Source organism: Odontesthes bonariensis, chromosome 20 (assembly GCF_027942865.1).
Source record: "Odontesthes bonariensis isolate fOdoBon6 chromosome 20, fOdoBon6.hap1, whole genome shotgun sequence".
NCBI classification, from domain to species: Eukaryota; Metazoa; Chordata; class Actinopteri; order Atheriniformes; family Atherinopsidae; genus Odontesthes; species Odontesthes bonariensis.
The window spans coordinates 13005210-13022689 of record NC_134525.1 but is presented as its reverse complement, the minus strand read 5'-3'; the positions used below and the strand labels follow the sequence as shown (position 1 = coordinate 13022689).

Genomic DNA, 17480 nt, shown 5'->3' with positions numbered 1-17480 from the left:
ATAAACAGCAATAGAATTAACAACTGTTCTGATAGGTCAAAAGATATGTTTTCAGTCAGAGATGTTAAAAATTCCAGCATTCAAGCTTCTCAGAAGTGACAGCTGTTTTTCTCTTTAGTTCGTTTAAAAAAAATTGCATCTATCTGCAGTTATTTCAACTTTTGGACTACAACACGACATTCGTTTTGGGTAATTGTCACATAGAAAAATCTATTGATACAATAACAAATGAAAAACTATATACTTACTTTTCCCTTTAGTAAATACAACAGTAAAATCCACATTTGTGTTGAGGAAAAGGATGTCACATATGTTACTGAGTAGCGTCACCTTTGATTCATATACACAGTTTACAGATAATTTGTTTTATTTTGAAAGTGTTTTTCCCTTTCCGGATAGCGTCGCTAAAAATCAGTCGCCTCCTACGTAGCGAGCGAGACAAGCTGCGTTGCCAAGTAACCAATTAAAATAAGTTGTTAACTGCCATGATTTTAATTTCCTGTGGAAGTTATGAGGTAATTTAGAGTTTTGTTGTTATATGACTACTTTATCTTATATAACTTGTGTTTTATGAAGTTAGCTCATATTAGCTATCAAATTAGAATGTGTTTATTTTCCTTTAGCCTAGCTAAACCTTAAAATTCAGCTCAACTCTTAGGAAGTATGTCTTCTTAAAGTTTACCAAAAAAAGAAAAGAAAAGATGTTTATCTGATATCACTGGGAAATGATAAATTATTTAATTTGTTGGTCACAACAAAGCAAAGATTTATTGCTCAAATACCTACTTGGTTGTCAATAAAATAGGGGAGTGAGAAAAAAAAACGTGTGTATTTCTCTCTCTAGTTTACCAGAAGAGGAGGCCCAGGAGCTCCAGCTAGAAATATTACAGCAGGTAGCAGTCAGAATAATTCAGAGGGCATGGAGACGATATGTGGTAGGTGCTGGCGCTGCTGTGGGAGCTCAAACTCCCTGTGTGCAAATTAAAGTACATTGGTTTAGGTATCAACGAAACTGTCTGTCCCACTGTGCCTGAACTGCAGTCGAGGGAGGTCTTTGAGTATATCAAAATGTTGATAAGCCATTGTAACCAGCAGGACCCGCAGACAATCCTAAGAGCTGTCAATCCTCGAGAGGTAACACAAATTGTGACTTCAGTTCAATTAAAACAGATGATTAAACCGATATGAAATCTAGCTTATGTTCGGCAGGCAAGGCTGCTGGATGCTGCTGCTGGAGTGTTCATCAGGTTTCGACTTGGAGGGGTAAGAGCCCAGGAGGGAAAAAAACATTTGCAAAATATTGCAGTAATGTTGACATACTCGCTGACATCAAACTTTTACCTTCGTATTCAGGTCACTTTTCCTCCCAATGTTTACTACAAGATCTTTACCTATCGACCTATTGTGGATTTATGCGCTAGCAGCCCGAAGGACTACACCCAGCTGGGACGTAGGATGGCTGTGGATCAGAGGACAAAGCGTGGCCAGGCTCTAAAGCAGGAGCAGGACCGATCTGGTTGGTACCGCCGAATGGAGAACAACAGCTGGAGGCTTTTCTGTTGTAAGGTGAGGGGGGGGAAAGAAAAAACTTTTTTCTTTTCTGTTCTTCCATAGCTCTGACGCACTTTGAGACAAGCCGATAAACTCTGGCTACAACAAGCTTGAGACAATCCCATTGCCGGACACTAATAGCATGGCTTTCTGTTTATTGTCTTCTCTCTGACAGGTGTCTTCTCTCTGGAAAGATGAGCCTGCAGAGATCGGTGCTGACAAAAGAATGGACTTCCATTATTCAAGGCTGCAGCGGAGGCAAGATGTGGGCAAGTGGAGGAAAAGAAGGAAAATCCAGTGGCTCCAGCAGATGTGAGTAGCAGTGGGTGAGATTTTTAGTGACGCGAGAAGAAAAACCAAATCGTTGTGTTATTTTGAAAAAAAGTGGACTTTTAAAATGCACATAAACATGTTAGTCAGACCAAAATTGTACAAAATCAAGCTAACGCACCCAGAAACTACAGTTGGATATCAATATACACTCCTAGACGCCCAAACTAGTAGTGAGAGAAAAACATCCCGGTTTGGCTTAAAACACATCCTTTCGTGGCATGTTTTGTCCCCTTTTGAAAAATACTAATGCATGAATGTTCAAAAGCAGTATTTGTTTAGTTTCAAAGCCTATCATTTCAATAAGTATTAATTGTCACTCTCGGCCCAACGTGCCGTTGTTATCCATCATCCTCATCATCTCTCCTCTGTCCCTTGCATGCAGATATAACCAAGGCCGCCTCCAGGCTCACTCAGAACACAGACACGTGGCGGCCCTGGTGGAAAGCTCAGCTCAGGAAGTGATGGACACCATTAAAGAGAACGGAGATGATGAAATACTGGAATGGGAGCTGGAAGAGCTCCTAGCCTGGACTAACACTCTCAACTTTGAGGAGTAAGATCCTCTGCTCAGTGTTCTATTTGTTGCTATAGAGACTCTTTTTGAACGGTTAAACTTTTAATTTCTCTGTTGAGACCTTCTAAGAGGCTCTTCCTCTCTATATGCCATTTTAATTTTGAATTTTTTGGTTTCAATTGTCTGTATTTTGATGTTTTGCTGGTGTGCCTGTGCAGGTATATGCAGGAGTGGAAACATCTGGCCTGCAGTCACTCATCAGAGCTGAGCAAAGGTAAAGACTACTCTTCCTTTCAAGAAATCTTTCTTTTCCTGTACTGCCATTTGATGTTTAGGGCGAGAGCTTCTTCTCTACGCTCCCTGCCGTTCTCACCTCTGTCCCTTTTGTCCCGGTTTGTCTCACGTCTCCATCTTCCCCCCTGCAGATTCTCCTTCGTGTTCGCCGGCTGATGAAAGCAGTTAGGCGGAACAGAATAAAATCTTTAGTGTAAGCATTGTGCAAAGGCTGTGACTGGATGATGGCTCAACGATCTGTAGTTTTGAACACTTGACAAGGAGAAACTTTTTTTAAGATTTGTAATCAACCCGTTACGCCTCTCTGAGTGTCACGTGCCTTCTGTTTGTTGTCACGGCATATAAATAAGGCATTCATTCAGATGTAGAATTTAATTTAGTTTAATTTAAGGGAGATTAAATTTGGTGTCCTGAAATAAACTTAATAATCTAATGAATCTAGACCAAATTATTAAATTACATTTTACATCGGCTGTGGTCGTAACTGCAGACTTGTGGTTGTGTATCCACAAAGCTTTTAAAAGTTCAACTGAAAACAGGAAAAACTGTTTTATTTGAATGATTTGCACACCTAAAAGTCCGACATGCAAATTCAGTTGAAGGCATCACAAGTGTTTCTGAAATGTTCATGCAATCGTGTATATAAAACGAATAATCAGAGAGGCTTTAGTGAGAAAAGAGAGGTTGGATTTACTGATATACTCAAATAGTAGCAAGATGAGCTCAAAGAGCCATAAAATGAACTTGGCAAACTGTAAACACGCATGTTTTCCCAGTGCAAGTCCTCTGGCCAGTAGATCCTCCTGGTATATTGTGTATGAATGTGTTTTTTTCTATAAATAAAATCTAGCCTATCAGATACAGTTTCATATGCTGTAATCATTATCAGATATCTCATCATCACGGTTTTAGTAAAAAGAACATCCGTGATTCAGAAATCAAACTGATTTTGTTCTTAAATGGTTAGCGACCCCTCATGTGGAAGTTTCTGCTGAAATTTGTATCTTTCTGCTCACTGTTTATCCAGAGAAATTGGGGTACTTTTAGGATTTTGCATGAAGTAATACAATGCGAAATGTCAGGTACTAGAGGGTCTGTACTGTACCTGTAGATATTTATTTAAAAAAGAAACAAAGTTGTTTGGCTCAACCAATCAAGTTTACTGTATTTAAATTTGGATTTTTGAAGGGAAGGGTATTCCAACATTATATGTTTCAAAACGGTCGTGTACTCATTTATCTCTTAAGTCTTTTATATCATAAATGTTTTTTTAAAGATCTTACAGGAATAATGCAATATATGTGCATGAGATGTAAAGATGTAAAATATGTTGTATAGAAAAGAGGGGGCACCCGGATTTGAACCGGGGACCTCTTGATCTGCAGTCAAATGCTCTACCACTGAGCTATACCCCCTGACGACAATGTGAGGCTACGTATTAGGTCTTCTCTCGTATAATAACGCCATGTTGAACATCTGTCGTGTAATATTACATGAAATAAATTATGATGTACATCGGACACAAAGAAAGCGCTTACTTTTAACTTGAACTGTGAATCACAACAATAGATTGTGTGAAGACGATTATGTCTATGGTTTTAGCGTTCACTCTTTATCTTGAACCGGATGTGTCGTCTTCTAAACGCGACGCAACCGGATGTTCGAGTGTGTTGAAAGGAAAGTGCAAGAAACCGAATCATAATGGTATGGTGGCCTTTTTATATTATGATAAATTGTTCAATTTGAACCGCACTACGCATATTATGTTGTTGTCTTAAGTTATGTGAGCCTTTTATTGAATGAATCTGCTTTGAAGTCTTTTTTTTTCTCTCTACAAGCTGGGAAATTCGAGTTGTTGTGAATTCGATTAGTCACTCAAGCTAATGCTAGTTAGCGCGCAGGCTAGCAGTTAAGTTCTCCACGACTTTTACGAGATAAAGTCCGTTTTGCTTAGTGTTTATGATTGATTTGTTCTACTTATTTTTCGACCAGACATAAACTTTGGATGCGTGTCTTGTTTGTGTGTCACAGGACAGCCGAGGACTTCGCTCTCAGCTCAGGGACAGTGTACCTGTGGCAGGACTGTGTCCACAGGGGGCTTACGGAGTGCAGGATGCTTTGCGCAGCGGGTGAGAAACTACCAGAAACTACACACGTGAAACTACACACGTTATACTGTTTAAACTGTATACACTTCATACACGTATGAAGTGTAATTGATGGTGTAGTTATCATTAACTTCAAGAAATGTACATATTGATGATCATTTTTTTCTTATTCTGCATAATAGCTTTACCAGTGTAAAGAATGAGCTCCTTCCAAGCCACCCGCTGGAGCTGTCAGAAAAAAATGTAAGTCATCATTAATGGACTTTAATGTCATATATGTGGCTCGGGTAACAGTTAGCCACGGATATGACATTAAAGTCATTAATTAAAGTCCAATCTTAATCCGATTAAGGCTACATTTATGGTTGATTAAGATTTGGCAGTTTCCAAATCAGGGTGCAGATTTGACTCTGTTCAGATTGTCCCCAGCTGCTGCATACTTAACTCTTGCTAGCAACATATCTAGCTAGTTTCTGTAAATAACCACTTTGCATGTGGCTCAGGTGTATTGTTGCACATTGTCTGTACTGCGGCGATGTTTACGGTCTCTCAAATGATTATCTTGCTCAGTGCTTTGAGTGTGATTTCAACACTGTTAAAGTTCCAGTTAAAGTCTGTAATTAATTACAGGTTTTCTTCTTCTCAACAAAGCCCAGTTATACACATGGAAAATATATAAACAACAAGATTGACATTCATGAGAAGGATAAAGGACGCAAACAAAGTGCAAGACAATCGTTTTATCTAGTTGATATCGTTCATATAGCTATTAAAACCCTAAATTGTACGCAGCCTAAGAATGTGTTTTTGTCATATGGTTGCTGACTGTTATGTGTGTTTCTGTGCGGTGCAGTTTCAGCTTAACAAGGACAAGATGAATTTCTCGACACTCAGAAACATCCAGGGTCTTCATGCTCCGCTCAAACTGCAGATGGAGTACAGGGCAGCCAGACAGGTAGCTGTGACAGCCAGACATTGGCCACTTCTCTTCATATCTATTGTTTACCCATAACTTGCTCCTCCGAGGCCTCACGTCTGGTGTCTGTGTCCTTTCTCTGATCCCAGATCACGCGTTTGCCATTCTTACCAAGTTCAAACTTGGCTCTCGACACGCTGCGAGGCAGCGACGAGTCCATCGGCTTCGAGGACTTCCTCAGTGGTGAGAGACCCGTTCTTCCCCTTTATATGAACATTGAAACGTGTTAACATGAAACGCGACTACCACGCTTGTGTTTGTTTCTCTACAGATCCAGCCCAAAGTGAAATGATGGGTGAGCCACACATGATGGTGGAATACAAACTGGGATTGATGTGAAAGACACGGGTCATGCAAAGCACTCAAATCCACACATATGTTTAGGTTACTGTCTGTGCATACATTTTTATCATCCATTCCAAAACAGAAGTGATAATCTCAGCAACTGGAGAGTTGGAAATTATTCGTGCAGGAGATGGGCCAGCACATGTGTTTGGTGATATTGTAAATCACATAGATGCAGTTATACAGCGGTCACTCAGATGGACATCTATGGCTGCTTTTGTGTGTTTGAATTTGGTTATTTCTAATAAATTTCATAACCTTCCTCGTGTTGTGCTTTGATTTCTTCAGTTGGTAACGGTTGTGATTAAACTTGTTTGTCACCTGGAATCTCATGTGTTTGTCAAAACAACATAAACCTTTGGTTTTTAGATCTTGATCAGGTCAGACTGTGAAGATGCATAAAATAAAGTGAAACTTTCACACAGCTGCGAACAATGAGGATACGGGGCTAAAAGGTAAAGATGAAAAGAATGAGAGTTAAGTTGATCTGTTGAGGTGTTGGTTTAACTGTACTAGGGTGCTTTTAATTTTACAGAATTTTCAAAAATAAGTAAAAACTACTGTGTATTTACTTTTTGTGCCAGTTCTGTGGATGTGATCAACACACTTTTAACCTATAACCCTGTACTCTTTAACGTTTTAGAGAAACACATCCCTTTTATTCAGTAAGAGTTAACAAACCTATGGCTTATTATTCCACTTTGTCATTTTAGAAAGTAAGTGATTATATTTTTGCAGCTGATAACAAGGATGTTATTATTGCCTGCTTGTTGAAATGTCAAATTTTAACTATCAGCCCCCCCCCCCCCACACACACACACACACACACACACACACACACACACACACACACACACAACAAATATTAGCTCTGATCAGACAGAAGTCAGCTGTGCAGACGGGAGGAAAAGGTTTGCTATTTTTTTTTGTAAAAACTGAAAACTCGTTTTAACCAAGAGATTTATTCGCTTGAGCCTTGTTATATGTTCTTAACAAGTGTGTTTTTAAACACTTGGAAACAAAAAAGCACTAATACATTAGGAAAAGAGGGCACTGATAGCATGTTACAAGCTCGCGATTTGAATGTGTGTTCAAATAAGTTATGGTTTTTCATTCCCGTGTAACACAACTAAGCCTGATAGTGACCCTATTGAGCTCAAGTAGCTTTTTATTTCGTTTGCTTAAACTTACCGGTGTTCATTCACTGAATTTGATTTCGTTTGACTTATTAAAATTGTAAAAATGTGGATCACTATAGGACTGAAATCTACAAAAGCTAGTCAAAGCCGACGGTGAGGGAGGGGAGAGAAGAAACGTAGAGGTTCATTAACTCACTGTAGCAATCAATTGAAATCTCACCGCCATCGGACCAGCCACTGAAAGACTCGAATCTGACCTCTATATATAGTCCCAGCCACGTATTATTATATAACTTACGGTGTTGTGGGTAATTTCACTTACACTTCAGAATCATACTCAAGTTAGTAACTTACAGTTATACATATCAACATCCACTGCGCATCGTAACAACAATTTCATCGACTTTAAAACGAGCCATGGTTACACAGCATGCTGGGAAATACGTCACGTGACGGCAGGATGGCCGTAACGTCAAACCAGCGTCTGTATGGGATCAAATAAGGGCCAGAAAGATTTTGCACTTGTATAATGATGTTCACGTGTAAATCAAATCAAACTTTTTTTATATAGCACCTTTCATACTAAAATGAAAGGGGATCTGTCCACACCGGGAGCCAGCCCACCAATGACCACAGAGCCCGCCACCACGGGGAACTGCCCAGATCAGGGCAGGCCGGCATCCACACCACAGCCAGGGCTGCAGTGCAGGATCCCCCAGCCGCCCGAACCAGGGCGATCCCCAAAGCAATGACCCCACAGACCAAGTAGTTCCCGGTGTGGAAGATCCCCATGAGGAAAAACACTGGATAAATAAGTGTATAATAAGTATATAATAAAATAATTTAAATAATAATAATAATAATAATAAATAATGGATGAATAGATAAAAGTAAACAATCAAAACAAACAAAAATAATTAAATAAACAAATAAAATATATGTATAAAATAATACATAAATAAATTAAATAAAATTCAGCTGTAAGCTAAACTAAAAAGGTAGGTCTTGAGCCTCTTTTTAAAAACATCAACATTTTCTGCAGCCCTGAGGTTCTCTGGTTACCTGACTCCCGCCCTCTGGTGGTTGTGTGAGGAAAGGGAACGCCCCCACGTGTAGTTGGTGAACGCAGCCAGATGACGTGAGTCAGGTTAGTTCTCTGGCAGGCTGTTCCACAAATGAGGTCCATAATAGTAGAACGACATCTCACCATAAGTTTTTGTTCGAACTTTAGGAACTACTAAAAGGCCGGTACCAGAGGACCTCAGGGTCCGCGAGGGCTCATAATTTAAAAGCAGATGAGATAGATAAGGCCCAAGACCATTAAGACATTTATAAACAACTAAAAGAACCTTAAACTGCTGATCTGCAGTTTTGGGCAGAATATACATACAGGTCAGCGTCAATTCAAATTATTACAATTTATTATTAGCACAGATACACCATATAGGACATCTCAGTAAATCAGGCTGTGACTTTTAAAGAGAATAGAATAACAGAGTTACAATTTGACTTTGTTCTGATTCCACAATTGATACGTTTCTCTCCTTAAACGGGTGCCTAACTGAATAAAGTAGCTTGTAACCGAGTTGGCTGCCATGATAAACTAAATGCTAAGGAAAGGAGCTTCAGTGCTTGCTCTGGAGTCACACACAGTGGGCCACATCTCTTTGAAGCCGTGTTACTAATGTGGTGAAGAGATATAGGTTGATTTTGCTATAATGAGATATACTGGAACTAAGAAGTCCGACAACGCCACCCTGGGAATTGCACCCAGGGAAATGTTTTGCTATGCGAATATCTTTTAAGGCACCCAGGTTTGCTCACCCAAGCAGGAGACGAGAATCCATTTCCCCAATACAAATATTTATTTATAAACAACAAAAATATAAAAGTATGATTAATTAAAAATACAGTCCTTGGTGTGGATAGACCCGCCAACGGTGGGGCTAGCAATGTGGGAGTAGGGGCATCAGTCACACAAAATGAGGAAGGCCCACGTCCACAAGTACAGGGCTAAACACGGCACACAAAAAGGAGATGCCCCCACTAGCAGAGGCCAGCCACCACCGCATTAGGCCATCAGCACCTAAAGAGGGCAGAATTTAAAAAAAAAAAGAGATCTTATATCCAACACAGTTACTCCGTGAATTGAAAATCCCACTCACACGTTAAAATGAATAAAAAAAAAAAAAAAGCAAAAGACAAAACAACCCAAATAGGTAAAACAGCAGCAGAGTTCCAGCTAAGGTATTAGCTCAGCTTCACAGGTGTAGGCCACAGTGGCAGCAGGAGTTGTTGCGAAAGGCTGCACCAGAAGGCCTCACTCCAGCCTTCCAGATCCTAGAACGCATGAAAAGAAGTTGTTAGCTGGCATGTATGACGGTAAGGAAGTGCACGCCATGAGAGGCAAACTATACATACATACTTAGAAACACACACACACTCGGCACAATAATACCATCAAGAATGAGGGCTGTGCCAGCAGTAATCCACCAGTAGCCAGTAGCCAAGCGAGGGCCCACACCGAAACCAGCTGCAAAAAGAAGCAGCTACAATAAGCACATTTACTTCAGTTTACAAGAAGAACAGAGCTGCAGGAGCAGCAAACCATACCTGCAGAAATGTCAGAGGGTAGCCAACCAGGAAGAGGTGAGACACTAGAGCTGAGAACACACATGCCATTTGTGTGGCCGCAGCCTGCTTTTATAGGCTGCTGCGTTTGAGTGACAGGCTGGTAAGTGTCATGCAATTAGAGGGACCAATTAGCTAAAGCCAGACAGGAATATAATATTATTCCTGCTACACTAAGAGCGGTGCTCGGCCAATGTTTTTTCATTATCTTCGAGCCAGCTGTCGGTCATATCAAATATAAAGTATATTTCCTCGTGTTGCTTTGGACACACTTCTTATGGCTTTTTATTCAGCTTTGGTAATAGGAAAAATGAAAAATGAAGACAAATCTGTTCAGTGAACCTTTAGAAAGTTATACTGACATATTCTTGAAGTCATATGTTTTGACTCACTTGTGTGAATATGTTCTACATTTTTAATCTGTTATCAATATCATGTATACACAGCTCCCTGTCACATATTTTCAGTCCCGATTGTTGGGAGGGGTGGGGATTTGATTTGAAGTTATTTTATAATTGCATTCAGTTATAATTTAAATTTAACATTTGGATTTAAATAAACAAATATTGTTGTAAATGTGCAAAAAAGTGACTCTCAAAAATTCACACCAGTTTTTTAACCATTGTTTGAAGCTAAATGTGACAAAATGTTGCTGTTATTTTCAGCGTGAGCCGCTTTACAAACAGCACCCCATAAGCAGCCACATCCAAGAAATATTCGGTCAGATGTGAGTTGTTGCAGATCAGCAGGAACAACTGAGAACAGGATGAGAGGAAGAAGCTCTCAGCACCGTCCCCTCATGAAACTACTTTCAGCACATTTCCAAACTGATCCGTCCTGTTCTCAGCTGTTCCTGCTGATCTGCAGAGGGACTGAGTTCAAGCCTTTTCCAGGTTTCTCAGCTGTTAGGGATCAGTTTGGGAAGTCTCAGGTACCGAGTGGAAGTCTACCAGGTTCCATTTTGAAGGCCAAAACTAAAAAATGAAGAGACAAAAGCTTCAAGAAAGACCAAACTGCTGTCAGGAAGAACAGCGCTGTCTGTTAGAGAGCAGCTAGAGAAGGCAGAGGGGCTGAGTTCAAGCTTTTTCCAGGTTCCACTCAATTTTTCTCAGTCTTCAAATTTTGAAACCAACAAGTCAGAGACTTTACTGGGATACAGAGCATGAGACAGAACAGTCCCAACCCAACACAAATCAGCTGAACAAACCAAAGGGTTGATGGACAAAGCTGCTTCACAGGAAACACATTGGAAATCTAAAAGCATAGCTCAGAGGGTCAATAAAATGCTTTGGGACTCAGAGATCATATGGTCAAGTCCTCTGAGTGCTGCCTAAAGAGGCTAAATGTCTCCAGGTTTTAGAGGCCAAAGTAAGGAGTGAAAATCTTTAAGATGGAAAGTTTTGTCCTCTGATTTAATGGCTCAAACTGTGACTGAGAAGCTTTTAGTTTGTCAAGATGAGGGATCAAAGCACTTAAAGAAATAAACTCTGCAGTTCAGCATCCCAACAGAAGAATGGAAGCAGCTCAAAAAGTAGGGTGAAGCTGTGATTTGGTGGTTCAGGCAGATACCGAGCAGCTTCTGGAAGCAGGAGGTTCAACTCCTGTGGATGCTGATGGCTTTTAGAAAAGGAAGGGCAGGTTGTTCAGCTCAGAGAAGATTTTTGAAGCCAAAATGAAAAGAGAAACTTTAGTATTCAACCTTTCAGTGCCCAGTTGAACAGCTCAGGCTGTTGGGTGAAAGCTTTGAGCCTCAGAGAACGTGGAAACTATGATCACAGGACTTTTAAAGTTCAATAAAGTTGCTCAGGATAATGGGATGCTGCCTGGGGTTGGAATCATCATGGGTTCAATTCCCTCAAATGCTCTGTGGACTTCCAGGTTTTATTATTTAAGGAATCTCATCATCATTTCTTTCAGGGATTAGTGTTAAAGGGCAGATATCTCAGACTGATAAAACAGTGAGGTGGTGATTGGAAGAGTGGGGGCCATTGAAACTGAGCAAGCTCAGGCATTATGTAAGTGGAGGTGAGAATGCTCAGGCATTATGTAAGTAGAGGTGGGAATGCTCAGGCATTATGTAAGTAGAGGTGGGAATGCTCAGGCATTATGTAAGTAGAGGTGGGAATGCTCAGGCATTATGTAAGTAGAGGTGGGAATGCTCAGGCATTATGTAAGTAGAGGTGGGAATGCTCAGGCATTTGGAGTGGAGAGAGACATCACCATACCTATTGAAACTTCAACTTCTGCAAGCTCAGCCATTATGTAAGTAGAGGTACCATGAAAATCAGACCACATGAAATTTTGACTTGATGAGGTCAAAGGAATAAAAGCACCAAACCACTGCACATACAAGGAAGTTTTTATTTAAAAAAGTTATTACAAAAGGCATCTGCCTGTGGATCAGTGCAGAAAGTGACAGTTAGGGCACAAGTCCTCCTGGTGTTTGGAAGAAGTCCTTGAAGTCATTTCTAACAGCCACTGCTTCACTGGAAGCACGTGCCACACTCAGCCTACCTGCATTTTGCAAGTTACTGTCCCCAGCAACATGTGCCCTCCATTCTCCTGGCACAACGTCACCTGATGCCGACTCTCCATCAGCAAAGTTGGGCGGCGCGTAGCTGCGCGTTGGTGTCCGTGTGGCATCCGTCTCTAAGAGCATGTTGTGAAGAGCAACACACGCCCTCACCACATCCACAACTTTGTCCGGGTGGAATTCCACGGGCCTCCCAAGAATCCTCCAGCGTGCAGCCAGGATGCCAAAGCTGTTCTCAATCACCCTGCGAGCTCTTGAATGCCGGCAGTTGTACATGGCCTTGTCATCCTCCAGGTTAGCTCCTGAAAAAAAAAAAAAAAAAAAAACTGTTTTTAATAATGCTGAACTGTTCCACACTGTACTGAACTACAGCCTAAGTTAATGCTCATGCATATAAATGTAGCAAAACAATAAGAAATAGAACATTATGCTTGATTTCTGTACCTGGATAAGGTCGCATGAGGTTGCTATGGAGAGGAAAGGCAGTATCTCCCAAGAACACATGCGGCAAAGGAGTGGTGGTCCCAGGCAGGTTTGCAGGCTGTGGCAGGTGGAGGGTCCTCTCCAGAAGAGCTGACCCGAAGCGGCTGCTTTGGAAAATCCCTCCATCACTCTCACGACCGTAGGCACCGATGTCCACCATGGTGAAACGGTACCTGGCGTCGCATGCTGCCATCAGCACCATAGAATGCGCGCGCTTGTCGTCGCTTCCCGCATTTGGTGAGCCTTTAATAGCGACATGTTTCCCGTCGATGCACCCCAGACAATTTGGAAAGTTCCAGCCATTCCAAAAGTCTTCAGCGATGCTTTCCCATTCGCCTGCTTTGGGAAATGAAACAAATTCATCTCTCAGCGCCAGCCAGATTGCTCTGCAGGTAGCGGAGACGATTTTAGAGACGGTGGACGCTCCTAATTTATAACTTGCAGCGACGGATGTCTGGCTGCTGCCGGACGCCAGGACCCTCAGTGTGACTGCAAGTCTCTCTTCCGAACTAACAGGGTTTCGATGATTTCTCTTCTGATGAATATAAGGCTTGACACGACGGAGCAACTCATCAAACCGGTGCACAGACATCCTGAAGTACACGACGTGTTCCTCTTCGTCTATCAAACGCATTGGTTTCACGAGGACAGTGAATTCACCCAGTTCACGTCGGTCCTCGTGCACAGGGCGAACATCCCATCTTCTCTTTCTTCTTCTTTTCGCCGGCACTTCAAGTATTTCATCATCCAGATGCTGCAGCAGTATCATGGCTGTTAGTAGTCCTTGTGTGGTCATTGGCATTGTATCGTTGTTTTCTCGACTTTCGTCGTGGTAGAGTAGTCAGCGTAACCTCCACGTAGTAGAGACACCTCTGTGACGGAGAAGATTGCAACTACTACTGCCGAATCGACTCGCGCCACTATAAATAGCCGGCACGAAATCGTGACGTCATCATGTAAAGGCGAAAGACTTTACAAATTTCGACTGGTGCAAGCACGACAACGCGCTGCGCCGCCTTTTCTGGCCGTTAGAAAACTTTTTGACGGATAAAAAGTCCATGACTTAAAAATATAGAATACAAAGATGAGTAAATAACAGCGGTTACAGCTGGAGGCGTCCTGTGAACAGTTTTACAGGCATCTCTCTTTTTTTTTTTTTGTTGCAATACCACGAGTGAGTGGCCACTGGGAAACAAAATTGGCGTGTCGGCTGAGAGGCGGCGCCGGGGTGTGATAGAGACATTTTAAAACGTGCTCATGGTCACTTTATTGATAGTTAATTCATATTATTTTTACTCATTTTCTTGAATAAAAAAATATTTAAAAAAAAATCCTCTCCCTGCTTCAAGGACAAGCATCCACGCATTCACAACACCTTCATTTTGATTTTTACATGTTATAACCTTAAAGATATCAAAGATATTTAAACTTTAATCAAGATATGAAATAGTACGATATAAAATACAATACCTTAAATTGTATTATTGTATAGCCTATACCAAGTCATTAAACCAGCATGTCAGTTGAGTCTGTCACTGGGTTGCCGGTACTGATTTTTAAGATCCAGGTGTCAGTGTTGAGCAGCAACACAGTATCAATACAGTTTGGCAATGTATCAAAACGCTTCATGACGCCTCATCGACCCATCACTACCGCACAGAGCTAAGATGGATAACCCTATATAAGTCAAACAATCAACGCTTTCCATTTACTTAACAGACAATCAAACCATCCTCCACAGAAAGTATCAACGCCTGACTTTTCAACAAAGGCCTTCCAAAGCTCTTGTTACACAACCATCTGATGCAGTGTTATTTGGTATGAAAGTACAGCAACTATCCCCCATAAGGGCACAAACACCTCCACTCTCAGCCACTAACACATCTTAGGCTAACCTCTCTATTCTGCCGTGTCAGAAGACATGTTCGTGCCAATTGTTCAGCCAAACATTCAAGTGCATCATAAGTATTATTAATAAATCTCTGGTTGTAATAAAAATAATTCATCCAATCCACATTTTTATTAATCACAGGCCACGAGAAAATTGACTCAAAAACCTGCAGCTATTTGGTTTCTAGCTTTATACTCATCTGGGACAACGACGCTATCCATCCAGACGGTGGAATCAAAGGTGTCAGGAGTCCTGATGCTCCTTCTCCTGCCCGTTAATGTGCACGGAGCAGACAGCAGGTCGAGCGTCTTATTCTTTCTTGTCAGACACTTCACATACTGGAAGTTTAAAGATTTTCCTCAAGTAACAACGGGGAATGAATGATGACACTGTTGCGTGTGGAAGGAAACTTTTAATACAACTACAAAAAACACACACACAAAGCTGCTTCACCCATTACAAACTATTTCACACAACAAATACAATGCTGTATTTGGAGAAAAACAAGCTGATACAACTATCTTCCGTGTGGTTTGTTCAACTCTGTTCAAGCAGATGACGTTTGAGCTTACAATGTGAGCATGTCTGATAAGTTGATGCTGAGGGTCTCAGTGGTCAAATCCTGTTAAAGTTAAAAAAAAACAACTAATATCCGTCTCCATCTAGGGGTCTGCGTGGCTTTTTGCTGTAATTTCCGTACTGGAACATAAACACCAGCTGTTTCTCAATCAGAAATCTGACCCGCGTTGGGAGACAGTGGCTCTGGTCAGCGACGTGCTTCTCTGGAGAAAAACAACAGAAGTAAATTTGTTTGACAATATTACAATGCAATACAACAACAAACAGAAATGACCAAATCCAGTGTCATACCTGCCTCTTCTCAGTCTTCCTTCAAGTTGTCGATGAGCTCCTGGGTATTTTGGCCCAGCCTCCTCCTCTCAGCCTCTTGGTTTTTTTAGGGCCGCCTCGGCTTTCTTACTTTGGTAGATCTTGACCCTGCGCAAAACCCAAACACAGCGGCACCGTCTTCAGAGCCACGATGTAAAAGAGAAGCGGCGCGTTGTCCAAAGCCTGAAAACAGACAGAGTGGGCTTTTCAATTGATTTGTTTCTTTTTGTTGTTTTAAAAACTACGTTGGAAAACAAAGTTCTGGAACAATCAGATGGAGGTTTTGTTTTTTTTTTCTTTAAAAAAAAACAAAAAAAACAACAAAAAACCTTTTCCTGTCACCAGAGGTCTCAGCTGTTCACTGCAGGCGGGAGGTTGGAGTTCATTTGCTCAGAGAGGAGAGAAGCAGCTGCAGCCTGTGTGCGTCCCCAGCTATATGCATGCATGCATGCATGCAGTTAGTACTGTGCCATTCAGTACTTGACTGCTGTTGGCAGAAATTCTCAACTCTTTCGTCGTTTTTCTGGACCACTTTCTAACAATCATGTTGACGCATTTACAAAAGAGTCACAGAGTTGCAGACAAGTCCTCTCACTCAGTGAAATGGCAATTGACGGAAACTCACACATCACTTCTCCAATTCTCCAGCAAAAATTCAAGGACCAAAAAGACCCCGTCAAATGAACATGCGCAATTTAACCGCAACGTGGCTTAATTGTGTGAATATTAACTTCTGTCAGTAGATGTTAGTCCTTCAAAAGATCCAATTTGGGAACGTCAGTTTGTGCTACAGACAGTTTCGACAAATGAGCAAAAATATCGAGCCTTACAGGAAACAACAGTGGTAAAGTATTAACAAAGTGTGACATTGCTCAGTGTAAAATAATACATATTAGTTTATTTACCTTCCAATTCACCATCTCTGCTGCTGTAATATTGACGTTCCTGCTCACTGAAACAGCCACAGAGCTATAACGTGTTTTCACATTGCTTCATGAACTATTTAGTTGAATCCATCTCTATCTCCACTACGCCAGTGCATTGAAGAACCTCCTTCAAGGTTGTAGCGGTCCAGCAATAGTGTGTGTTGCTGCGTTGTTTCACTGCAGTTCAACTGACATAACTGTGCTGACTTCCAAACAGCTAATGCTAAATCTCCCACTTCATAATCAGGGCTTTCCTCAGGGCTCAATAATATGAATGGCTCCTTATCAGACCACTGCAGAGCTTCATGACGTGTGGTGGAGGAGGGAAACGTCGAAAACATGCAGGGCAGTGGGTCCCGAGGACCGGAATTGAACAACACTGAGCTACACTTTTTTAAATTTAACAGACTGTGCGCGCTCCCGCGTACCGGGAATCAATTTCTGGCAGCAAACACCTGTCATTTCACATTCCGCTTATTGGACGACTTCGACAAACTTTTGATTTCGCTATATCGTAATATTACCTTAATTATCTTTCCTGAGCACGAGCGTTTGGCCTCCATCCTGTTTTTCCTCCATCGTTGGCGTTCAGAAATTGATGCTTCTTGATTGGTTGGTTGGTTAGCGCGTGGGTGGGCACTGGGTTGATTGGCAAGTCAGTAAGCAACGTGCTGATTGGCTATTCACTCAGGCGTCAAAATAGGGTTAAAATTGTACTTGTTACTTGAGTTTTGTTAACTTGTGCACAAACTATTTTTATAACTTCAAAACTTTGTTAAACGTGAACATCATTGTACAAGTGAAAAATCTTTCTGACCCTTATATAATGCAATAGATCTCCCTCTATTTGATTGATTTGAATTTGTCT

The 17480-nt window shown here is 41.3% G+C and overlaps 2 protein-coding genes, 1 long non-coding RNA gene and 1 other non-coding gene across 4 annotated transcripts; 2 read left to right on the top strand and 2 right to left on the bottom strand.

Annotated features, from left to right (window-relative positions):
• The first annotated feature begins 510 nt into the window (after nucleotides 1-510).
• On the top strand, nucleotides 511-3458 carry c20h11orf65 (chromosome 20 C11orf65 homolog). Its single transcript, XM_075453082.1, has 9 exons — nucleotides 511-515; nucleotides 845-935; nucleotides 1042-1134; nucleotides 1210-1263; nucleotides 1354-1566; nucleotides 1727-1863; nucleotides 2267-2437; nucleotides 2617-2672; nucleotides 2824-3458. Exons 1-9 carry the CDS (start codon nucleotides 511-513, stop codon nucleotides 2859-2861), a joined length of 858 nt encoding a protein of 285 aa, XP_075309197.1. The 3' UTR covers nucleotides 2862-3458.
• Nucleotides 3459-4035: 577 nt separating this feature from the next.
• trnac-gca (transfer RNA cysteine (anticodon GCA)) lies at nucleotides 4036-4107 on the bottom strand. Its single transcript has one exon. It is a non-coding gene; the product is annotated as a tRNA-Cys (tRNA).
• Nucleotides 4108-4322: 215 nt separating this feature from the next.
• On the top strand, nucleotides 4323-6383 carry pomp (proteasome maturation protein). Its single transcript, XM_075452147.1, has 6 exons — nucleotides 4323-4396; nucleotides 4724-4821; nucleotides 4983-5043; nucleotides 5654-5755; nucleotides 5866-5959; nucleotides 6048-6383. The coding sequence occupies exons 1-6, from the start codon at nucleotides 4394-4396 to the stop codon at nucleotides 6113-6115; spliced, it is 426 nt and encodes a 141-aa protein (XP_075308262.1). The 5' UTR covers nucleotides 4323-4393; the 3' UTR covers nucleotides 6116-6383.
• Nucleotides 6384-15190: 8807 nt separating this feature from the next.
• LOC142370008 (uncharacterized) lies at nucleotides 15191-17222 on the bottom strand. Its single transcript, XR_012767765.1, has 3 exons — nucleotides 17137-17222; nucleotides 15673-15869; nucleotides 15191-15580 (listed from the first exon to the last, which is right to left on the bottom strand). It is a non-coding gene; the product is annotated as an uncharacterized LOC142370008 (long non-coding RNA).
• Nucleotides 17223-17480: the final 258 nt, after the last annotated feature.

What these genes read in the sequence shown, in the direction of transcription:
- c20h11orf65 (XM_075453082.1), top strand. An exon ending in GGAGGCTTTTCTGTTGTAAG is followed by an intron (nt 1,567 to 1,726) that starts GTGAGGGGGGGG and finishes TCTCTCTGACAG; the next exon opens with GTGTCTTCTCTCTGGAAAGA. An exon ending in ATCCAGTGGCTCCAGCAGAT is followed by an intron (nt 1,864 to 2,266) that starts GTGAGTAGCAGT and finishes CCTTGCATGCAG; the next exon opens with ATATAACCAAGGCCGCCTCC.
- pomp (XM_075452147.1), top strand. An exon ending in CAGGATGCTTTGCGCAGCGG is followed by an intron (nt 4,822 to 4,982) that starts GTGAGAAACTAC and finishes TCTGCATAATAG; the next exon opens with CTTTACCAGTGTAAAGAATG. An exon ending in TGGAGCTGTCAGAAAAAAAT is followed by an intron (nt 5,044 to 5,653) that starts GTAAGTCATCAT and finishes TGTGCGGTGCAG; the next exon opens with TTTCAGCTTAACAAGGACAA.